The sequence below is a fragment of the Giraffa tippelskirchi genome, chromosome 5 (genome assembly GCF_054371585.1).
Source record: "Giraffa tippelskirchi isolate mGirTip1 chromosome 5, T2T-mGirTip1v1.2.pri, whole genome shotgun sequence".
NCBI classification, from domain to species: Eukaryota; Metazoa; Chordata; class Mammalia; order Artiodactyla; family Giraffidae; genus Giraffa; species Giraffa tippelskirchi.
In genome coordinates this window covers 8554884-8579305 of record NC_137279.1, presented here as the reverse complement: position 1 = coordinate 8579305, position 24422 = coordinate 8554884, and the positions used below count along the sequence as shown (strand labels likewise).

At 42.1% G+C, this 24422-nt stretch overlaps 2 protein-coding genes across 39 annotated transcripts in view; one reads left to right on the top strand and one right to left on the bottom strand.

Moving 5' to 3' along the window:
- RCOR3 (REST corepressor 3) overlaps positions 1 to 1156 on the bottom strand; it is a 51705-nt gene extending 50549 nt beyond the window's left edge. For 4 of the 8 annotated variants that reach the window (XM_081489701.1, XM_081489695.1, XM_081489700.1 and 1 more), the window contains exons 1-2: positions 810 to 1156; positions 300 to 356 (exon numbers count right to left, since the gene is read on the bottom strand). Coding sequence is in view for 6 of the 8 variants with exons in the window: in XM_081489695.1 (XP_081345821.1) it covers positions 300 to 356; positions 810 to 975 (223 nt within the window). In the remaining 2 variants the exon portion in view is untranslated. Of the gene's footprint in view, positions 1 to 299; positions 357 to 662; positions 697 to 806 lie in introns of those variants that run through there. The other 4 variants (XM_081489702.1, XM_081489693.1, XM_081489696.1 and 1 more) reach the window with 2 other exon arrangements.
- Positions 1157 to 1231: 75 nt separating this feature from the next.
- The window catches only part of KCNH1 (potassium voltage-gated channel subfamily H member 1), a 512797-nt gene continuing 489606 nt past the window's right edge, over positions 1232 to 24422 (top strand). The window contains exons 1-8 of one of the 31 annotated variants that reach the window (XR_014053485.1): positions 1514 to 1701; positions 1990 to 2121; positions 2671 to 2808; positions 6859 to 7011; positions 15073 to 15243; positions 16030 to 16101; positions 18580 to 18716; positions 20990 to 23235. The gene's annotated coding sequence lies outside the window, so the exon portion shown is untranslated. Of the gene's footprint in view, positions 1283 to 1513; positions 1883 to 1989; positions 2122 to 2594; positions 2809 to 5974; positions 6357 to 6858; positions 7012 to 15072; positions 15244 to 16029; positions 16102 to 18579; positions 18717 to 20989 lie in introns of those variants that run through there. The other 30 variants (XR_014053487.1, XR_014053479.1, XR_014053476.1 and 27 more) reach the window with 30 other exon arrangements.

Sequence of the window (24422 nt, the reverse complement as noted above, 5' to 3'; positions counted from 1 at the left end):
TGGAAAGGTGAATGCCACCAGCGGGCAAGTGGCCTCCAGGGGAACCATGTTAACCTTGCAAGGCACGCATCTGCCCACACGCCCTGTGTCACAGCCCTGCCAAGCGTGACATGACAGCCTCCAGCCAGAGATGCCTGCCCATCCCAGCCCCGCATCTCCTCCCAACCGCACACCCGGACCCCAACCCCGCCCGTCCGCCCTCTACCCCTTTCCACCCTAAACCAGTCCCCGAAAAGGAGATTTGGGCGGGGGGTGGGGGGGAGAGGAAGACAGGATTTTGCTTAAGCAAACAGATTTACCTGGATCAAATTCGGGGATCCGAGCTTGATATTCAGCCCCGACTCTCATCCCAACATCTGCAAAGCAATGTCAAGAAGAAAAAAAAAAAAGAGAGAAAGACGGGGAGGGGGGGAAAAAAGAAAAAAAAAAAGAGAGACAGGAACAGATACTTAATAAAATATAAAAATTGCAGAAGGGGAGGAAAAGAAGCGGCGGGTGGATGGGAAGATATTAACTCCGGGCACTCCGGGAGATGGCAGCGGATGGGGGCGGGGAGCTGGAGGTGCGGTGGGGCGGGGGGGGTGCGGGCGAGGGCGGAGGATTGGTGGAGGGCGGAGGGACGGGGGTCGCGGGGGTGCGGGGGGGGTGCTGCTGCACTGCACCGGGAGTTCGAGGCTACCGCAGCACCCGGGCTCCGAGGGGGAGGGCGGGCGGGAGCGCGGCGAGGGGAGGGGGCTGGGGGAGGGGAGGAGAGAGGGACGGGGCGGGGGGGGCAGGCGGGCCGGCGGGGAGGAGTTCGAGGCTACCACCGTGCTCGTCGTCGCTGCTGCAGCCGCTCTCGGGCTCCGAGAAGTGCAGCCCGCCGTTCGTGGACGAGGCGCCGCCGCCGCCGCCGCCCGCCGGGCTCTTGGCGCTGCCGTTGGCCGATCGGTTCTTCCCCAGTAACTCGGGCCCTTTCTCCATCATGCCGGGCATGGTAGAAGAGGGGAGGGGGAAAGGTGAGGGGGGAAGAGGTAGGCGTCAGGGGGAAGGGGGAGATGGCTTCCGAGCCCGGGCGGGAGAGCAGAGGAGGAGGAGGAGACGGCGGCGCCGGCGGAGGAGGAGGAGGAGGAGGAGGAGGAGGAGGGTGTTAATATGGAGCCGCCATAACCGCCCCGGTCCGGCAGTAGCGCAGTCGCCTCACAACAACCCGCCCCGGCCCCGCCTCCCTCCCCTCCTCCTCCTCCTCCTCCTCCTCCTCCCGCCGCCCCTCTCGGCCGCGCCGCGCTCTACGCCGCCGCCGGTATCACTCCGCCCCGCAGGGAGGTTCCGGCCGCCGGGCGGGGGAGGGCCGGGGGGGCGCGCTGGAGAGGAGGGGGAGGGGCGGGGAAGCCCCGCTCGCCGATGGGCCGGGCAACCCCAACCGAGCGCTAAGAAAATCGCCGCAGAGGCGCGGCCGCCTCGCGGGCTTCCTTCCTAGGGGGCGCTGGGGAGCGCGGGCGGAGGCGCGCGCGCACGGCCTCGGGACTCTTTTGCCCTCTCAGGGCGGAAGGAACGCGGTCGGCCTGAGGAAGGGTCGTCGGCGACCCGAGACCTCAGGGTCCCGGGAGCGGCCCCCGCCTCTGTAATCTTTTCTGAGGGGGGCGTCGCGGGAGCGCGGCCCTCTTGAGATGCCGCGGAGGGTCGGCCGCCGGGTTTCAGGTCTTCCCCGCCTGCGTCGAGGTGGGGAAGCGCGCTTGCTCGCGGTAGAGTCGGGCAGAGGAGTCGGGCGGCCGAAGGAGTGGGCTCGGTTCTCACCCTCTGGACGCGGCAGTTTGTGTGGTCTGCACCTCAGAACTGGGGCCTGATTTCCTGGAGAGGCCGAGGCTGCCGAGATGAGTTTCCAGTACCGAGCAATGCAGCTGTATATCACCAAACCGTGTTTTGTTTGTTTTTAAAAACCCTTTTCCTCAGTCGGCCTTGTCTCACCTTTTCCTTTCTTTTGTTCGTCTTTTCTGTTTCATCACTTAGGGGAGTGGGCGTTGTCCGCGGTGAAATAAAAACCGGGACGGGATCTTCGCCCAGTTGGCGCTTTCTCAGCGCGCTGACCTGCGGTCGAGGCTTGGAGCCGAGCTCTGGAGAGGGCGGAGGCCCCGAGCGGAGGTGAGCCCAGAGCTGCAGTCTAGCGGGGTTTCCAGTCTGGCAGGCGATTTGCTCTGTAATGCTTTCCTGAATTGAGTTAGGCACGAGGAACAGGAGCTGCATTTTTCGTTCACCAGATTTGAGGACGTCTGCTGTGTGCCAGGCTGCCTGGCGTTGGGGGGCTACTTAGGATTTTCTTCATTTAAAGATAAAATTGAGGGGGTGTTTTTGGGGGGAGGGCTCACCAGTAAGTAGCCACCAGGTTTGGTGGCTCAGACGGTAAAGCGTCGGCCTACGATGCAGGTTCGATCCCTGGGTCAGGAAGATCCTCTGGAGAAGGAAATGGCAACCCACTCCAGTACTCTAGCTCGGAAAATCCCATGGACAGAGGGGCATGGTAGGGGGCAGTCCATGGGGTCGCAAAGAGTCGGACACGACTGAGTGACTTCACTTTCACCAGTAAGTACAAATGAGGATTTCTTGTGAACGTTTAGTACACAGATGTCTGCAGATCGGTGTTTGGGGTCCACAGAAAGGTATTTGTCAAACGCTTAAAAGTTGTCCTGGAAGATTTCTGTTATAGATCAATGCAGAATGGATCAAACCGGAAAGAACCCTCTCTAGCCAGAAAAAGTCTTCATTGGAGGAAATAACATCCCTAAAGGAGGAAAATGTAAATCAGGAATTGAGCCAAGAAAAGCCTGGGAGGTAAATATTTGTCAGGGTCTGCAGTCTAAAGGGGAAAGTCTACTGAGCAGGTACAAAAACCTGTCTGGTTCAGGTAGTAGAGGTAGTTTCATCTCTTATCAAAACCTGATATGATTCCATTAAATATTTGAAGCTTACAACTAAACCTTTTATTTCCTTTCTTAACAAATAGAGTTGTAAATGTTATTTTAATTCCCATATAATTTTTTCTGCAGGGAGAGAACATTTTGGCCTAATGAAATGAATAGCCGTTCATTTCCCTTGACAGTTATACTTCTCATTGTGAATTAGCACATTGGTATTTTGGTTTTCATACACAAGTTCTAATGATCGTGATTCAGCATCTCTGGTCCTGTAACACAAAGGCCAGACCCTAAAGTGAGTGAATTCACAAAGATAAATAGCACTCGGAAGCTGCTTGGCCAGCCAGCTTTCTAACACCCCAGCATTCCAACACCTTTCAGCCACTTTTCTTCAGAAAGGAATTTTTGTCTGTAGATCAAGGACTAAAATATTGTGAAGGTTTGGGAACTTCTGTAACTCACTTCTATTTATTAAAACCCTTTAAAGTGGGAAGATTTCACGAGTTCCTTGAGTGCAGCAGGGACTACTGCATTCCTCTGGGGAGTAGAATGGGTGTTTGGGTATGGCATTTAAAAAAGGAAAAACAAGTTTCTGTTTTGCCCCTGAAGAGAAGAGTTCTGAAGAATAATCATAGGCCTTAAAATGATATCCTGACAGTTAACAAAGACAGTATAGACAGAGAAAAGGCCTAAGAAAATTTGAGGAATGTCTATAAAAGGGGTTAGAGACAGAAAAAAAGAATCTGGGCAAGGAAGAAACAAGCATTAAGAAGGGATCATAAACAGTGTCAAAGGATGCAGAGTCACAAGAGGGGTTTAAGAAAAGGCCTTTGGATTTGTTAACTAGAAGGCTGTTGATTATTTTATTTGACTTTTTTCTTACTATATTAAAATTTTTTAATATTATTTACATTATATTTTAACCTGGTAACAGACATTACATTTTCATAGTTACAAATTAAAAACATTTAAAGAGATATAATTCACTGTTGTACTGGCATCCCAGTGACTGTAAAAAGGCAGGGTAGTATAAGGATTAGAAAGAAATACATAAACCTGTTGTTTGGAAAAAGCATGATAGTCTATATAAAATTATAACTTATAAACTGTTAGTATTAATGAATTTAGCAAGTTTATACAGTCAGTATATAAAGGTCAATTTTATATACCACCGCTAAACAAATTTTATTTAAATTAAATTTTTAAAGTTTTACCATATATGAATGCACGAAAAATATTGAATAGTATGTTAGTTTCCAATGGCAGCTGTGACAAATTACCACAAGTATGGTAGCTTAAAATGAATTCATCCTCTCACAGTTCTAGAAACAAAAAGTCTGAAATCAAAGTGTCAGCAGGGCTGAGCTCCCTCAAGAGCTTTGAGGGGAGAATCTGTTCCTTGCCTTTACCAGTTTCTGGTGTCTGCTGGCATTCCTTGGCTTGAAGCCACATTCACTCTAACCTCTGTGTCCATCTTCACATCACCTTCTCTCTGTGTGTCTTGAATTTCTTTCTTGTCTTTTATATAGGGGGCTTCCTAGGTGGTCCTAGTGGAAAGGAACCCACCTGCCAGTGAGGAGACAAAAGGAGATGCGGGTTAGATCTCTGGGTTGGGAAGATCCCCTGGAGAAGGGAATGACAACCCACTCTAATAATTTTACCTGGAGAATTCCATGGACAGAGGACCCTGGCAGGCTACAGTCTGTGGGGCCGCAAAGAGTCAGATGTGACTGAAGTGATTTAGCATGCAGGCACACTGTTATACAGAGACTGCTGGCATGTATGGCCCACCTGGATAATCCAGAATTATCTCCTTGTCTCAAGATCCTTAATCATTTCTGCAAAGATGCTTTTTCCAAATAAACATTTTACAGTTTCCAAGGATTAGGCCCTAATGTCTTTGGGGCACCATCCAGCCCACTGCACCTAGGAATAAATTTTAATGAAAGAGGTTTAAGAAGTCTGTACTGAAAATTGTATTGTTGATAGAAATTAGAGAAGACCCAAGTGTTAGTAGCTGGACAGATACTGTGCTCATGGATCAGAAGACTTAATATTGTAAAGGTGTCAGTTTTCCCCAAATGATCTATATAGATTTAGTCTAATTCCTACTAGAATCCCAGCAGATTGTGTGTGTGAGTGAATTGACAAGCTGAGCCTTAAATGTGTATGGAAATTCTAAAGATCAAAAACAGCCAAGACAATCTGGAACAAGAACAAAGTTGGGGGATTTATACTACCAGATGTTAGAAAGTAGACCAGTGGAACTGAATAGGGTTCCCAAACAGATGCTTGTGTGAACAGATGCTTATGCTTATGTTTTAATTTTGCAAAGGTGATGCTGTAGTGATGAGAAAAAAAAATTGGATGTTTGAATAAATGATACTGGGTCATTTGAATATACTTGGTGCCTACTCAACTCTGAATATTCATTGGAAGGACTGATGCTGAAGCTCCAATACTTTGGCCACCTGATGCAAAGAACCAACTCATTGGAAAAGACCCTGATGCTGGGAAAGGTTGAGGACAGGAGAAGGGGTAACAGGACGAGATGGTTGGATGGCATCACCAACTCAGTGGACATGGGTTTGAGCAAACTCTGGGAAATGGTGAAGCACAGGGAATCCTGGTGTGCTGCAGTCCATGGGGTTGCAAAGAGTCGGACAGAACTTAGCAACTATGCTATGCTATGCTATGCTAAGTTGCTTCAGTCGTGTCCGACTCTGTGCGACCCCATAGACGGCAGCTCACCAGGCTCCGCCATCCCTAGGATTCTTCAGGCAAGAATACTCGAGTGGGTTGCCATTTCTTTCTCCAGTGCGTGAAAGGGAAAAGTGAAAGTGAAGTCGCTCAGTCATGTCCGACTCTTAGCGACCCCATGGACTGTAGCCCACCAGGCTCCTCCATCCATGGGATCCTCTAGGCAAGAGTACTGGAGTGGGGTGCCATTGCCTTCTCCGAACTTAGCAATTGAACAACAACAAAATAGCTTGTGGACCTAAATGTAAAAGATGAAATAATAGTGCTTCTAGAAAATACTTACGAATATATATATAGCTGCCTTTACATGTTCACTTTCCTAGGGCCCAGTGGTAAAGAATCTACCTGCAGTGCGTAACACAGGAGATGTGGGTTCAATCTCTGGGTCGGGAAGATTCCCTGGAGAAGGAAATGGCAACCCACTCTAGTGTTCTTGCCTGGGAAATCCCATGGATAGAGGAGCCTGGCGGGCTACAGTCCACAGCATCACAAGAGAGTTGGACCCAACTTAGCCAACTTAACAACAACGTGCATGTTCGGCTTACTTCTCAAGAGTGCGTGAAAACTGTTTATCTCAAGAGATGGGGGTGTCAGACTCTGAGATGAAAGGGAGACTTTATCTCTTGTGTGTTCTGTTCAAAATTGGACTCCTGCCATGTGTGTGTATTACTGTTTCAAGGAAATAAATGTTTAAAGAATCACTTAATAGACAAAGCACAGATAAGTATAATTACAGAACAGTAATTTGAAGACAATGTAACAAGGGAAAGGAAGTAAAGTTACAGCTGTTAGAAGTTGGAGAACAGAATGGAAGAGGAAAGATGGAAAGAGGATAAGGGTGTTACTCTAATTTCATAAAAGGAAAAAAAATTAAGCAGGGTGGTGATTGTGGGCTACATCTTGATTAACCAACTACACTAGGCACACAGAAAGGATCTCCACAGAGGTCCTGGCTTATTCATTTCCAGGCTCATGCTTGTCCTTACGACAACAATTTTGCTGAAGAGTTTATTGATTTGCTCTTTGGTTCTCCTTTATTTTTACTGCCTGTCTTGGAATAAATTTAACTCCAAGATAGAGTCAGGCAGCTTGGCCAGAAGACTGCCCACCACTGTGCTACTCAGTGTCGGGCTGAGTCTAGTGGGGATAGTCCAAATATGTTTCAGGAAGATGGAGCTGTGTGGTTTTTTTTGTTTTTGTTTTTTAGAGCCACTGATCATCCCCAAGTGAGAAGTTGGGGGGAAATCATATAATCTTAAGAGCTGACAGGAATTTTAGAGGTCTGGTAACCCACTTTTTCCTTCACCCCCTGGAATGTTTACCACTTCTGATGCTTGTCTTACAGCCTCCATTTAAACAGGTACAGAGATAAGTAACTGGATCACAAAGTGGATCATTTCGTTATTTAAAGATGTCTGAGTCCTTTTTTTGGTACCCAAAGTTCAACTACATGTAAGAGAAACCCCAAATAACAGTGTCTTAAAATGAAAATTTATCTCTGTTCATGTAAAAGATAGCCCAAAGTAGAAAGTCCTGGGTTGAAATGACGACTGCCATGAAGCTGTCAGGCACTCAGGCTCCTTCTTTCCCACGGCTTCACTGTTCCTAGTTTGTCACTTTTGCCCTTGTGATCCAAAGTAGCTGCTGGATGGCCAGTCATCAGGATGACACTCCTTACAGCAGGACAGGAAGAAAGGCAGAAGGGCACACCCCTTCTCTTGAAGGAGATTTTCTGAAAGTAGCACATACCACTTTTGTTGATTTATCAATAGTCAGAATCGAGTTACATGGCCCACTAACCTCAAGGGAGGCTGGAGACCATCCAAGTGCTCTGCTAAAAATCAGGGCTCTATAGATAAGGATGAAGGGGAAAATATTTAAATATTTGAAAACAACCATGTCCCACTTTGGCTTTTCTTTTAGGGTAAACATCATTCTCTAACAAGTCTTCAGTGATACTGTTTTCAGATCCTTCACCTTTTCCATTGTCCTGTTAACATGCTCTAGTTTGTACTTAAGACACCCGCGACCCTGTGAGATCTACTTGCTGCAAAGTCAATTGGGAAATACTTGGATCCCTTTTCTTTGCACCTTATTTTTATGAATCCATCCTAAATTAGCTTTCTTGGGAACAACTGCACATGGTTACTAAATCTGGAATCAACTGCATTCTCCTGGCTTTGACATTTGTTATTGTTTAGCCTGGCCTCTCCCTACTACTTAGACTCATGTAGTTTTTTTATTTTCCTTTTTTCCCCTCTCCTCCCTGCCCCCCCATCAGTAAATGAATTTCTCTATTGCCATTTAGTTTCACCTGACTCGTTTTAGTTTACCTGAACCTTTTGAGAGCTTTTTGAGTTCTCACTTTCTTACCTAGCATATTATATGACTTGACTGGACATTTGTACCTTCATTAAGTGGGATTTCTCTTTAAGGGCAGTAGCAGTGTCTTAAATTTATATTCTCAGCATTGGGTACAATACCTGTGTACAGTGCATGTTTGTTTAATGAATGAATTTTGCAGTTAGCTGTAACTAGCATTTTCTAGAAGAATATTTGAGTTCTGGAATTGTTTATGGAAGGAGACTATGAAATTTCCATGTCTTTAAAAATAGATTGTTATCCGTCTAGGAGAATTTAAATGTGTATACAGTCTTTAAAAGTAGGTAATTTAAACAGTTTTGCCAAATGTCTAAATCATACAAACATGATTTTTTAATGATTTGGCTAAATTTAAATAAGAAAAATACTAGACAATTTAAAGTTTACATTTTAACTCTGTCCCCTGTAACTCACTCAGAAAAGAATCTGCCTGCAGCAGCAGTGTAGGAGGCCCAGGTTCAATCCCTTCGTTGGGAAGATCCCCTGGAGAAGGAAATGGCAACCCACTCCAGTATCCTTGCCTGGAAAATCCCGTGGACAGAGGAGCCTGGTGGGCTGCAGTCCATGGAATCACAAAGAGGAGGGCCGACTGAGTGACTAACACACTTCCCTGATACAGAGTGTCCTTTACTAAGTCATTCACTTTCTCTTGGTTTCACAAATTATAAAAGAGAATTCACAAATCAATTTTTCTTATTTAAAAAAGGTGTTTGAAAGAACACTCATTAAAATCAGTCTATAGGGAACACTAGGATCCAAGTTGTGAGGTAATCTGTAGATCTGGGGGTAGGATTAGAAGTGTCAACCTCTGAAATGGATACAAACTAACACTAGACTGATAGGTGGAAATAATTTTAGAAAGTAACTTGAAAATGTTTCAGAAACACACTGCTCATGAGATTAGGGGCTCCTAGAATAAGTTTTTGGAGATTGGAGATAGTAATCTAAATATAATATATAGAATAATCTGTAAACTTGGCATTTGCTGCTGCTAAGTCACTTCAGTCGTGTCCGACTCTGTGCAACCCCGTAGACGGCAGCCCACCAGGCTCCCCTGTCCGCGGGATTCTCCAGGCAAGAACAGTGGAGTGGGTTGCCATTTCCTTCACATTTAGACATTGACAAAATCAGTCATTGGCACATAGTAAATATTCAGATGTTAATTATTAAATATGGAGATTAGAAATAATATGAAAGACCTTCTCCAGAACTGATCAAGGAGATGGCAACCGGAATCTATACAATAGCCCCTTATTTGGATAGATATATTCCCAGAGATAACAGTACAAAGAAACAGGTTCCCCAAAGAATTTCAATTTATTAGGATGTAAACAGGATTTTTTAAAAGGTAGCTGTCAAAAAATCGCCCTTCTGTGTACATGTTTTTTTTTTTTCCCCTATTGATACATCTTGATCTAACTCCATTACTTTCTGTTGTAGAGTAATTTGATTCTATTTTGTGTAGGTCAAATTTGTGGGGTTTGCAGTAGTATGGGACTCGCCACTCCTCCTTCCCCAGATTTTTGAAGTGAGTCCAGGGAGAAAGAAGATGGAAGGCAGATTGTCTTCTTACTTCACTATTCTTAGGGTGATAACCTTCACTCTTTTGTTACTGTAGCTTCTATAACTTGCTGGTTATACCAGCTCCAAACGCTGGGGATGTTTCTGTTGGTCTTCAAGAGGCCTTTCTTTACTTCCTCTACTGTCCTTTGGCCCTGACTGTGGGTGACTCGCCCCACAGTTCTTACTCCTGTAACCCTCATCTGGTAGGTAGCCGCCTAAATGGGGAGTACTGAAAACATGTTAAGTATAAAATTTATAATAATGGGAGTTGAGACAATTATTAGAAATCATTCTCATTATTTCTGGGCCATGAACTGCATTTTGAAACTAAAGTGTTCTAATTATAAAATATTTGAAGCCTCTGTGAAGCCTTTACCATTTTATAAATTGAGATATAATGATAATGGGTAGGATAGGAAGGTACTCTAGGTTGAATTAAATTGTGAAGAAAAATCTACATTTGTTTCCAGTATTTAATTTTATATGTGATTTAAACAGAATGCTACAAAGAGATGGATTATAAACAGAATGGATATATGCCAGTGTGAAAACCAGGGCTTCATAGTATTAATAAATGGTTCAGACAGTAAAGGATCTACCTGCAATACAGGAGACCTGGGTTCGATCCCTGGGTTGGGAAGATTCCCTGGAGAAGGGAATGGCAACCCACTCCAGTATCCTTGCCTGGAGAACTCCATTGACAGAGGAGCCTGGTGGGCTACAGTCCATGGGGTCCCAAAGAGACACAACTGAGGGAGTAACACACACATTGTATTGATTAGAACTTGAGAAAAGTTGCTCAAAAGAAAAAGCAACAGGAAACAGTCAATTTTAGGGACCTCAATATAAAATAAAGGCTTGTTGCTATTAAGTCTCTGTCTCTCCCGGAACCCACCACACACACTTCATTTCTTGTCTCTCAGCTCTAGTTTCTGTTTACCTTCATTCTTTATTACTGCAAACAGCCACTCCCAGACAGGAACTTCCTTTAAGTTCACTAAATAGCAAGAAATACAAGAGAAACATAGTGGCTTTTCTGGACCAGTGGCTTTCACACCTTTTGTTACCCACTGCAATATACATTATATTGTTAACCCAATACAGAAATATAAATGTGTATCAGTCAGTTGTTTCTTTATAATAAAACAGCCAGAACATCTTGGGAACATATAAAGGCAAGCATTTCTTTCACTCAACTTTTGTGTGTTGGTTAGGGTCAGCTGATCTATGCTGGACTCAGCTGGGTGTGATGGCTGGTCTTGGCAGGGCTTGCCCATGGGTCTGTGAGTTGGTTGGTAGTTAGCTGATACAGACTGATCCTCGCCGGGGGGATCTAGCTTGGGTGACTCTGCCCCATGTATCTCTCCTATTATTGACACTTGTGGACCTGCCTGAGCATATTTTTCTTAGGAAAATGGCAGAGGTATAAAAGAGTAAGCCCAGTTGCACAAAAATTCTTCAAACCTTTGGTCATGTCACATGTAACATTTCATTGGCTAGAGCAAGTCAATGGCAAGTCCCAAGTCAAAGAAAAGTATACTCACAGAGATAAGGGGAATTAATATTTATCAATAATTATCAGAAATATGCAAATATAACAAATGCACATATGTGTAATCTAGAAGAATAATGTAGATGAAGCTATTTGCACAATAAGAATAGAAACAGATTGGATGTGGACATGGGTGGTAGGGGGAAAGAAGGGGGTTGAGTGAACTGGGAGATTCAGTTCAGGTGCTCAGTTGTGTCTCTTTGCAACCCCATGGACTGCAGCATGCCAGGCTTCCCTGTCCATCACCAACTCTCAGAGCTTGCTCAAACTCATGTCCATCGAGTCAGTGATGCCATCCAACCATCTCATCCTCTGTCATTACCTTCTCGTGCCTTCAATCTTTCTCAGCATCAGGGTCTTTTCCAATGAGTCAGTTCTTCGCTTCAGGTGGCCAAAGTATTGAAACCTCAGCTTCAGCATCAGTCCTTCCAATGAATATTCAGGACTGATTTCCTTTAGGATGGACTGGTTGGATCTCCTTACAGTCCAAGGGACTCTCAAGAGTCTTCTCCAACACCACAATTCAAAAGCATCAATTCTTCAGTGCTTAGCTTTCTTTATGGTCCAACTCTCACATCCATACATGACTACCGGAAAAACCAGAACTTTGACTAGGCGGACCTTTGTCAGCAGAGTAATGTCTCTGCTTTTTAATATGCTGTCTAAGTTGGTCACAGCTTTTCTTCCAAGGAGCAAGTATTTTTTGATTTCATGGCTGCAGTCACAATCCGCAGTAATTTTGGAGCCCAAGAAAATAAAGTCTCTCACCGTTTCCGTTGTTTCCCCATCTATTTGCCATGAAGTAATGGGACCGGATGCCATGATCTTAGTTTTCTGAATGTTGAGTTTTAAGCCAACTTTTTCACTCTCCTCTTTCACTTTCATCAAGAGGCTCTTTAGTTCCTCTTCACTTTCTGCCATAAAGGTGGTGTCATCTGCATATCTGAGGTTATTGATATTTCTCCTGGCAATCCTGATTCCAGCTATCCAGCCTGGCATTTTGCATCATGTACTCTGCATGTAAGTTAAATAAGCAGGGTGACAATATACAGCCTTGACGTAGTGCGTTCCCAAATTGTAACCAGTCTGTTGTTCCATGTCCAGTTCTAACTGTTACTTCTTGACCGGCATACACATTTCTCAGGAGGCAGGTCAGGTGGTCTGGTATTCCCATCTCTTGAAGAATTTTCCACAGTTTGTTGTGATCAACACAAAGGCTTTGGCGTAGCCAATAAAGCAGAAGTAGATGTTTTTCTGGTATTCTCTTGCTTTTTTGATGATCCAATGGATGTTGTCAATTTGATCTCTGGTTCCTGTGCCTTTTCTAAATCCAGCTTGAATATCTGGAAGTTCATGGTTCACGTAATGTTGAAGCCAGGCTTGGAGAATTTTGAGCATTACTTTGCTAGTGTGTGAGATGAGTGCAATTGTGCAGTAGTTTGAATATTCTTTCGCATTGCCTTTCTTTGGGATTGGAATGAAAACTGACCTTTTCCAGTCCTGTGGCCACTGCTGAGTTTTCCAAATTTGCTGGCATATTGAGCACAGCATCATCTTTTAGGATTTGAAATAGCTCAACTGAAATTCCATCACCTCCACTAGCTTTGTTCGTAGTGATGCTTCCTAAGGCCCACTTGACTTCGCATTCCAGGAAGTCTGGCTCTAGGGGAGTGATCACACCATCGTGGTTATCTGGGTCATGAAGATCTTTTTTGTACAGTTCTTCTGTGTATTCTTGTCAGCTCTTATTATCTTCTGCGTCTGTTAGGTCCATACCATTTCTGTCCTTTATTGTGCCCATCTTTGCATGAAATGTTCCCTTGGTATCTCTGATTTTCTTGAAGAGATCTCTAGTCTTTCCCATTCTATTATTTTCTTCTATTTCTTTGCATTGATCACTGAGGAAGTTTTTCTTATGTCTCCTTGCTATTCTTTGGAACTCTGCATTCAAATGGATATATCTTTCCTTTTTTCCTTTGCCTTTCGCTTCTCTTCTTTTCTCAGCTATTTGTAAGGCCTCCTCAGACAACCATTTTGCCTTTTTGTATTTATTTTTCTTGGGGATGGTCTCAATCACTGCCTCCTGTACAATGTCATGAACCTCCATCCATAGTTCTTCAGGCACTCTATCAGATCTAATCCCTTGAATCTATTTGTCACTTCCACTGTATAATCATAAGGGATTTGATTTAGGTCATACCTGAATGGTCTAGTGGTTTTCCCTACTTTCTTCAATTTAAGTCTGAATTTTGCAATAGAGTTCATGATCTGAACCACAGTCAACTCCCGGTCTTGTGTTTGCTAACTGTAGAGAGCTTCTCCATCTTTGGCTGCAAAGAATATAATCAATCTGATTTTGGTATTGACCATCTGGTGATGTGCAGGTGTGGAGTCTTCTCTTGTGTTGTTGGAAGAGGGTGTTTGCTATGACCAGTGCGTTCTCTTGGCAAAACTCTGTTAGCCTTTGCCCTGCTTCATTTTGTACTCCAAGACCAAATTTGCCTATTACTCTTATCTCTTGACCTCCTACTTTTCACTTCTTGGCCTTTTGGCTAAGATCCAGTGTACTGAGAGATTAGGTTTGACATATATATGCTACCATGTGTGAAACAGCTAGTGGGAAGCTATTGTATAGTACAGGGAGCTCAGCTCGGTGCTCTGTGATGACCCAGACGGGTGGGATGTGGTGGGGCGGTGAGGGGAGGTTCAAGAGGGAGGGGATGTATGTGTACATAAAGCTGATTCCCTTCAATGTACAGCAGAGACTAACACAACTTTGTAACAAACTATGCCTCAATTTAACAAATTAAAAAAATTTCACAAAACAATTCTTACCAAGAAGTTTGGGTCAAGATCGGTAGTTTGATAAACATTGCTTTAGACCAGACCAAGGATCCTCAACCTCCAGGATCTAATGCCTGATGATCTGAGGTAGAGCTGATTTAATAATAATAGAAATAAAATGCACAATAAATTTAATGCAGTTGAATCATCCCCAGACCATCCCTGCTTTTTCCCTCCAAGGTCTGTGGAAAAACTGTCTTCCGTGAAATTGGTCCCTGGTGCCAAAAAGGGTGGGGCCACTGCTCTAGACAGATATTGATTCAAACATACATGAGCTATGTCTTGGAAGCATAATCTGAACACCAAACTGAGCAAATTCTGACAGTTCTCTGTCCAGCCTCACTTGACTGGGGTAGGATATTGGTGTGGATATGTGGAGAGATTTGAATTATTGTCACTCCAATCCATATTACTTGATGTGTAGTCTACAAACAGTCTGACTGGTGGAAGTCCACACACTGTTCATTACCAGATCATAACCATAGAGAGGTAAGGTGTTAGAATATATACAAACACACTGTTTCTTTCATTGAGAAAGTCTTACTTAAAATAACGTCAGCTGAATGAAACTGCATGCTTATTAATGTATTGAGTTGGCCAAAAAGTTCATTCAGGTTTTTCTGCAAGATCTTGTGGAAGAACCTGAACGTTTTGGCCAACCCAATAGTTTCTTTACACTTTGATTCAGGTTCCTTATTTCAATCTCTGATCCATAACAAGCATTTCACAGACAAGCATTTCTCAAGGAAGACCTAGCATCTTCTAAACAGAAGTGAAGTGAAAGTCACTCAGTTGTGTCCAACTCTTTGCGACCCTATGGACTATAGAGTCCATGGAATTCTCCAGGCCAGAATACTGGAATGGGTAGCCTTTTCCTTCTCCAGGGGATCTTCCCAACCCAGGAATCGAACCCAGGTCTCCCACACTGCAGGTGGATTCTTTACCAGCTGAGCCACAAGGGAAGCCCAATATTCTTCTAAACAGGAATCTCTGTAAAATATTAATAGTCATCTTGTGTATCTGAGACAAAGGGAATGTTTTGGAGAAGTAGATTTCTTAAGCATTTCATACATATTGTAGGGGAAGAAGCCATTAATGAGAAAGGGGCAGAAGAAACAAGAACAGAGAGGGATTAACTGATGGAGCAAGACTTGGAGCAACCAGGACGAGGTGGCCAGATTGGTCTTGCCCAAGAAGTGGTACTCCTCCTCCTCTGAGACTAGAGGAAGCTAAAAAGGAGATACTTGTACAGTAAGTTTGCAGGAGTGGTTGTTGGACGTTTGCGGTATTTCATGAAAGTATCATTCTTATCTGTGAAGTAAAGGTCAAGGTCATCTGCTGAGTTGGCATCTTGTTACTGCCATTTTGGAACTGGGGGATTTGAATTAAACTCAGTTTATTTAAAATCCTAGTAAGAATTTTGTTCTACTTTATTTACTTTATAAACATTTTCCTTTCCACAACCTATGCATTTTAAATTATTTTCCTCAATATTTTGTTATGAAAATTATCAAGCATACAGAAAAGTGGAAAGAATTATACAGGGAGAATTAGTTTACCTACCTCTTGGATTCTACAATTTATTTTTATGTCATGTCAATTTCAGTTTGAGGTCAGTATGGAAATGGAATCGTTGTTATTTTGTTTACTGAAGTTAGCATTAATAAATACTCATGAAGACTTAGGAAGAGAATCATTTCAAATTCAACAGGTCAGGTATGTATGTTCTTGGCTTCTGTTTTAATCAGGATTCTTCCAAGAAGAAACAGATGGATCAATCTATCTTTCTATCTAGGCTTCCCTGGTGGCTCATTTGGTAAAGAATCTGCCTGCAGTGCAGGATTCCACCTGCAGAGCAGGAGACCCAGTTTCGATCCCTGGGTTAGGAAGATCCCCTGGATAAGGAAATGGCAACCCACTCCAGTACTCTTTCCTGGGAAATCCCATGGACAGAGGAGCCTAATGTGCTACAGTCCATGGCATCACAAGAGTCGGACACTAGTTAGTGACTATACCACCATCTCTCTATCTACATAGGCTCCTGTGATAATAGAAGCTGGAAAGTCCCAAGATCTGGAGGGTGAGTTGGCAAGCTGGAGACCCAGGAGGGTAAGTGGTATAGTTCTAGTCCAAAGAGCCAATGATTCAGCTCAAGTCTGAAGGCAGGGAGAAGGCTAATGTCCCAGTTCAAAGGCCATCAGGCAGGAGGAATTCTCTCACTTGGGAGAGGTTCAGTATTTTTGTTGTATTCAGGTCTTCAGCAGGTTGGGTGAGATCCACTCCCATTAAGGAGAGTAACCTACTCAAGCTAAGGATTTAAGTGTTAATCTCATCCAAAAACTCCTTCACAGTAACACCCAAATAATGTTTGACCAAGTATCTGGGTACCCTCTGGACCAGTCAAGGTGACACATGAAAAATCATCCCAGTCTGTTCATGCTGTGTATTCCTAGGAAAATCATAATCACCACCAACATACCTCTCAGGTTGCTCCTTCCCCACCCTCCCTGAAGAAAAATCATTGTAACACTCTTGTTTCTGGAAGATGTGGCATATTTGCTTTGTAAGTTTTGTGAACCCACCACTAAATAGCCTTAGGAGTTTAACACCTCACTGTGAATAATACTATGTTAAACAAGAGTCTTATGTAATGGTATAATTTTTTCTACAGACACACATAAAACTATTTCTAATTTCTGTGGAAGAGAATAAACTAAATATACATACAATTATTTTAACCAGCCAAATGTTTTAAATTTTTAACTATTTTTCTTATATCAAAAGTTATGTTTTAAAGTCTTAAGTTGTTAGGTTTTCAGACTAATTCAGTCTTCATAGTTTTCTTCCTATTTATTAATAAAGCAGAAATAGCTTTCCTGGTTCTTAAATTTTTTTTCTACTTTTTCACAGTTTCTTAGTTTGAAGTAGCAAGTAACTCACAAAGTATGTTCAATAAATCTGGAGGCTTTAAAATTTATTCCGTCATAATTCCACAAACATTTATGAGTCATAATTCTGAGCTATTTGGAACACAAAGATGGATAATGCATAGTCTATGGCCTTAAGAGGCTCATAATCTTGTAAGAGAAAGAGACTTACCAAAAACATAATTCCGGAATGTCTGGTTAGAAGGTCTCTGTCTAGTCACACGCCCCTTTGCGTCTCCATTTTACAAGTGGAGAAGTAGACACAAAAATCCATAACCAGTTGAACAAATTATAATGAACGGTGTAACCAGTAAGAAAAAACCCACCATGGTGACACACACCCTTGTGAATCTCTACCTGGGCCTGAGCCCAATTCCAGATAATTATGCCACTGGACAAACTGCTACCCTAGTGACTGACTGGCACCAGCCTCAATATGACCCTCCACGCCTCCTAACAACCCTGTTTTTTAAAGTCAGCTCATTTTCTCATTCTCAACAAGAGCTCTTTCAATTTTTCTCCATCATTTTCACTTGTCCATTACTAGGCTCTTTTTATTCTTCATAGATGACCTTTCTGTTGGCCTCAACCCCATCCTTACCCACAAGCCATCAAACACACTGCCACCAGTTGTAATCCAAGCCTCCATCTCCCTTTCTTTGGCAGAGGTCAGTGAAGGGATCGTGGGGAAGATCCAGTCTCATACTTCCCTTAAGCTGCCCACTCAATATCTTCTAGGCTCCCACCCTTTCCTCTGATAAACTGTGTGTAACTGTTCTTTGCACTGCTGGTCACTGGGAGAGTATCCAGGACACTGTGTCCTTCAGAAAAGAGGTATTAAAGTCAACTACCACTTTAGTTTGCCCAAGATCACAGACTGAAGATGTGTGAATCTCTTTACTGATGGGTTGGGCTGATTTTAAAAATGGAATTACAGCATTGGAGTGTGAAAATCGCTTAGTTGTGTCCACCTCTTTGTGACTCCATGGACTATAAAATCCATGGAATTCTCCAGGCTAGAATACTAGAGTGGGTAGCCTTTTTATTCTCCAGGGGATCTTCCCAACCCCGGGATCGAACCCAGGTCTCCCGCACTGCAGGCAGATTCTTCACCAGCTGGGCCACAAGATAACATGGGAGAGTAAAGACCAAAAGCCCTGCACTGTATAAGCCTCTCCCTGAATCCAAAGGAAACCTACTTGTAGCAAACACTGTTAGCATCCTGCCTCACAACCCCTTGGCTCTCCTCAGTTGAGCACAAATACGGTTCCCATACACTGAGACTTTCTTACCTCCAGCTCCGTGTCTCTCTTCTTCGCCTGAAATCTCTCTCTGGCCCCATGGGAGCTTGTTCTGCTGTAGGCAGGTGCAGCACACAAGTCGGGGGGGGGAGTTACCCCTGGTCACAATCTTCAACCAGCTGTGGAAAGAGTGGGTGAATTAATGCCCCAGCCTCCTCACCACCAGAGGGACAATATTTAGATGTGTTCCACATGGTTTCACAGAAGATTCTCAGTGGGGTTGACCCCTCAGTGAGGCCATTAACAGGGGAACCCACTCATTACTAACCTACTTGTTAACCCTGCTCAGTAAAGCAGACCTCCTGACTTTTCTCCGCCTCCTGTCTCACCTTTCACATTTCCTCATCTGTGCTTCCTAGGGTCACCTCTGCACCCGCATCCTCAGCTCATCTTTGCAATTACTACAGCCTCAGCCAATAGTGTAACAGCAGCTGTGAGAGACCCTGACCCAGAGGAGCCAGCTAAGCCATGCTCTGATTCCTGACCAATGTGAACGGTGAGATAATACATGTTATATGAAATAATATATTGCTGAAAAACATTAACTCTCTGGAACAGTAAATCTTAGAGCCTTAAAAAGAAGGGCATAATTTAGAATTTGAGGTAGGCTACCTAGGATTTGAAGTGGGCTACCTTCTATAACCCACCCTTCTAGGAATCAGTCATTTTAAATTGTAGAATATTTAGTTCCTTTTATACTTTCTCTTTGGGAGTGTGCAGAGTTCCTATCTTAGTTAAACAGAGACCACGAAAATGATGGTTTTAAGTAGTTTCTTTCAAAAAGAAGGCTTATCCTATTTTTACGTTTGTGTGATCACCTCTTCCTCTCTTTAAAATATTCATTCATTTATTTAACAATTGTTAAATGAGAACCTGCTACTGTGTGCACTATAGCCTCTGCCTGAGATTGAGGTTACAAGGATCAACTAGACCTGGTCTTTAGTGATAGCATCTGTAAGTGTCCAAGGCCGTTAAATACAGGCACAAGGACCACACTAGGGTGTGTCTCAGTAGCTATGGAGACATGGAGGGGGATCCTGGAAGACTTTTTGTAGGACCTGATTTCTGAATTGAGTCCTGAAGAGCAAGCAGTACACACCCAGATGGTGTAAATAGGGAGTCCTGGGCAAGAAAGGAACAGCATGTGCCAAGGCCCAGGACCCATCTGTGGGTTATTCTAGTTCATCTTTTCTGTTTTTAATCTTTTCTCTTTCCATTTGGCCCCTTCTCCATGTCCTATAAATACCTTAATGTTTCTTATATTCAAGAACTATACAAAAAATAATCACTCCCTCAGCATTGTGTCCTCAGGCTACTTCTCTGTCTTCCTCCTTCTCAATGTAGTTATGCTCCTTGAGAGAATATAGGACCTACATCAAGTCCTGAAATGCCAGGCTAGATGAATCACAAGCTGGAATCAAGATTTCTGGGAGAAATACCAACAACTTCAGATATGCCAACAGTCTAATATCAGAAAGTGAAGAGGAACTAAAGAGCCTCTTGATGAGGGTAAAAGAGGAGAGTGAAAAAGCTGGCTTAGAACTAAACATTCAAAAACCAAGACCATGGCATCCAGTCCCATGGCAAATAGAAGCAGTGACAGATTTTATTTTCTTGGGCTCTAAAACCACTGTGGATGGTGACTGCAGCCATGAAATTAAAAGACACTTGCTCCTTGAAAGGAAAGCTGTGATAAACTTAGCATATTAAGAAGTAGAGGCATCACTTTGCTAACAAAGGCCTATATAGTCAAAGCTATGATTTTTCCAGTAGTCATGTACAGATGTGAGAGTTGGACCATAAAGAAGGCTGAGTGGCAAAGAATTGATGCTTTTGAATTGTGGTGCTGGAGTAGACTCTTGAGAGTCCCTTGAACTGCAAGGAGATCAAACCAGTCAATCCTAAAGGAAATTACCCCTGAATATTCATTGGAAGGGCTGATGCTTAAGCTGAAGCTCCAATACTTTGGCCACCAGATGTGAAGACCTGATTCATTGGAAAAGACCCTGATGCTGGGAAAGATTGGGAGCAAAAGAAGAGGGAGGCAGAGGATGAGATGGTTAGATAACATCACCAACTCAAAAGACATGAATTTGAGCAAACTCCAGGAGTTAGTGGAGGACAGAGGAGCTTGGCATGCTGCAGTCTATGGGGTTGCAAAGAGTTGGAGTTGACTTAGCAACTGAACAAGTCCCTTGACCTCCCATTCCATCCTTAAGCTGAGGACCCAGGGGACCTTCATGGGAAAGGGGTTACAAGTGAAAAAATAACAAATGGTAATTCTGGAAGGTAAAGGATAATGGGAACACAAAAATTCACCCTATATGGGTTCAAATGAAAGTTCTGAGAACTTTGGTAATGAACAAAGAAGACTTTTGATGTGGTCCAGGCATTTGGGATAAAGAAAGTGGATTTTGATGAAGTCTTAAATAAGTATTTCTCCTTGGGGATTTTCTTCAGAGTATAGTAAAGATCTGAATTTCTATTTGAATTACTTCAGGTTGCTGGATTTGTGATTCTTTCAATGCCAGGACTGAGCTGCGTGTCTGCCTTGTATTCTGTGGATTACATTTCACTTTTAAGCTTGTAAAGCAGTATCAGTTTCTTTTTTTTAAATTCTAGTGTTTCGTATACTATGATATTTTAAGGTACCAGAAGATCAGTATTTTTTGTTGGAATAAAACCATTATTCTAAAAATTTCTGCGATTTGAGTTATTTACATATTATATTGCATTACAGTTTCTAATCAAACTGTTTTACTTGCTTAGATGAAATTCTTCTCTGTCTCCATAATTCTTAAGAGGAAGAATTAATGAAAATTGAAAGGAGAAGCTTCTACTGGAAGAAGAATACTTATTTGAGTTCCAGGCACTTCTGAACAAGTAGAGTACGAAAATGCCAGTGCTGAAACTAACGCAAGAAACTCTGCATGGAAGCTCCCCGTGAAAGTAAAGAAGCCAAAAGAGATGTGGGATATCTCTTCTGAAAGAATTAGAACACAGCTTGCTGTCAATAAAAAGATTGCAACCCATGGAGAAAATAGTTATTAAAATATGTCCTCAAAGTCAGCAAGAGACAGAGAGACAGAGATCATTTGAAGATGGAGTAAAAAGGAAATGTTTGTAGTTAGCTAATAACAATGATGTCATCTTCCAACTAGTTTAGAATCAGAGCTTTTTCATCAGCTGAAAAAAATGTACACAGGAATCAGTTCACTATCTAATAAAGACAGTTGACACACTTAGACATCTTTTAAATTATATGTCATCTTCTATTTATCATCATTAGTTACATTTTCTTTATTTCATATAGTGTTTATGTTAGTTTGTTTGTAACACTTTGTTTTACCTGCCAACAACTGATATTAGTAATGATTCATATTTAAATTTTTGTAATTTTCCTTGATGTATGATTTTAAAATTTAAAATGCATTAAATACCTAGTCTTACATTTTAATTTTATGGATTAAGAAGTTTCAAAATAGAAAATACTACTACTTTAGTTACTATATGAATCAAATATTTCAATTCTGCTGTTATTCATGTCCTCTGGTGTTGTGATGATTTTTTTTAAGATGCGGTTCTCTCATAACATCATCTCTGATTCCACCCCAGGGAAATTGAGTTTATACCCCGGAGTAGATTGTGCAGACTTGGTGATAATAATCAGAACACTTTACTGTAATGATGTATTTGTCTGTCTCCTTTTATTGTGTCACAAAATCCTTAAATATTTATAAAACAGGAAGCAATTTTATTAATTATAATGGAGGAATACTCCTTTCAGGCTTGCTGAGGGGTTTGTTTAGTGTGGGGAAGAACTTGAAAGCTGCACCAGCTCTGGATGTTACAATGAAATTGAGCTGTGGACGCTTCCAGGGACAGATTGTGCTTCCTGAAGGTACAGCCAGTCAGTTAACTCTGCCGTATTTCCCCTTAACTGCAACCACATCTAAAACTGAGGACCATCTGTGCTTTGTAATAAAAAGCTATAGTCTTTATGCCTTGATAATAATTTTGAAATTTAATATATCTGAAGTCTATACTTATAAAAATTGCTTAAAATTATGTTTAAAACTCATTTAAAATGGAAAAACTCATTTTGATTATTTTCTTATTATCTAACTTGTTTGTTAAGCAGCATAGTCACAAACAAAATAATGTATATGAAAACAAAATGTAAATTGTAGAGTGCTACACAAAATAATCTTAAGAGCTACGATTAAAGACAAGAAATGTCCTCTTCTCTCCCCCAGAGAGAATCATCCTAAATCTGTGAACCTTTCTTGATAGGTTTTTATTTCCAACCACATAAAATTTTGATACTGTTTTTTGAAACCCCATTAAACTGCAGGCAGACGTATAGCCCTACACTGACCCTTTAGATCACACTTGTCCTCATACCAGACAAGACACACTTCCAAGGCCTGCTTCAGGCTGCCCTGTGTCTTTGACAGGGAAGTCTAGTCTTGAGAGAGGTGGAGCATTCTTTTGCTCATTTACATTTTTCACATAGTAGCATTAGGCTCAAGCTTGCAACTTTCTCTGTAACTTTTCTCTGAAACCACCAAAAAAGTTAGCTTCAAAATTATATCAATAATAGAGGCTTATCTTCCCTTTCCTCTCACCACCAAAAGAAACTTGGCAAGTTTTAATGTTGGGAAAAGCTACATTTCCTTCATGTGAATGATTGCCTTACTACTCAGCAGGAAAAATTAGTTCTCAGAGAAGTCCACGATCTACAGACTTTTAAGTAACTTACTTGTAGTAGGATCTTAAAGAGATTGTTATACTTAGTTACTTCAAAATTCCTTTCCTATAGCAGATGCTACTAAATTGGCACCATTACTGCATCCAATCTTGGAGCATCCCTCTTAATAGTGATTTACTGTATTCTGTTCTACTCACTCTCACTGCACCATCTTGGAGAATAATAACATTTATCTGAATAATGAACAGTTGAGGGGAATAGCATTTGTGTGAATAATAACTGAATAAAGAACAACTGAAGGAGAGTTTTTATCTTCGCCTCATGCTAAATATTGGGGAGGGAGTTTACACTGATCACTTGAGCTCTATATAAATGAATAATTCAAAAACATGTTGATGAAATCCCTTGCTTAAAGTTTTTCCATGATAAATATGGATTGTATTATAGGTTATTCATTTAACAGCAAATATTTATTGAATGCTTACTATGTGCAAGATACTGTTCTTAGTATATATCCCTGTTCTTGTGGAGCTTACATTTTAGAAAGGAGATACAATGAACAATAAGCAAATTAAAAAATATGTGCAAAATATTACATATGTTATATACATATACATATTATATGCATACACATTATAGTGTATTATATTGCAAAACATAGTGTTATTTTATATTGCATTAGAAGGTGATATGTGCTGTAGAAGAAATTTTTAAAGTATGGCTGTGATAAGGGTGTTGAGAATTCTAGAAGTGAGTAGTTTGCAATTTTAAGTAGGATATTAACAGTGGGTCTAGAAAATTCATTGAATTTTAGAAGATCTAAAGGAGTGAGCCAAGAAAGAACATTTCTAGTAGAGGAAAGAACCTTTAGAAAGGCCCTAAGATGATGGCATTTTCAAGGGAGAGCAAGGGATCCAGAATGGCTTGAGTGGAGAGTGAGAGGCAGATAATAGGAAAGGAGGTCAAAGAATAGGGTAAGGAGTAGAGCTGGCAGTGGAACAAGATCCTGGAGAAATGTGTGTATGTGGTGGTGGTGGGGGGGGTGGGTTGATAAAGACTTTGTTCTTTTTACTCTGATTGAAATAGGGAAGCATTGGAGGATTTTGATTAGAGGAGTGATGTGAGCAGGCCTCTGTTTAAAAAGGCTGCAGTGGCTTCTGTGTTGAGCATAGACCATAGGCCTATAGGAAGCTCCTTAAGTGATCCAAGGAAAAGCTGATGGTGACTTAGACCAGGATGGCAGCAGGGGAGGTGGTGAACAATGGTTAGATGCTGAAAATGTCTTGAAGACAGAGACAACATGATTGGCTGATGGATTGGTTGTGGAACATGACAGAGGCAGCAGAATCAAAAAAAAATTTTTAAGTGTTTATCTGAGCAAATGAAAACATGAAGATGTTATTAACTGAGATTGGAGAGGCTTGAGGTGAAGCAGGTTTGGGGAAGAAAATTCAAGTGTTCAGTTTTGTTCTTACTAAGTGTGGCTATCTA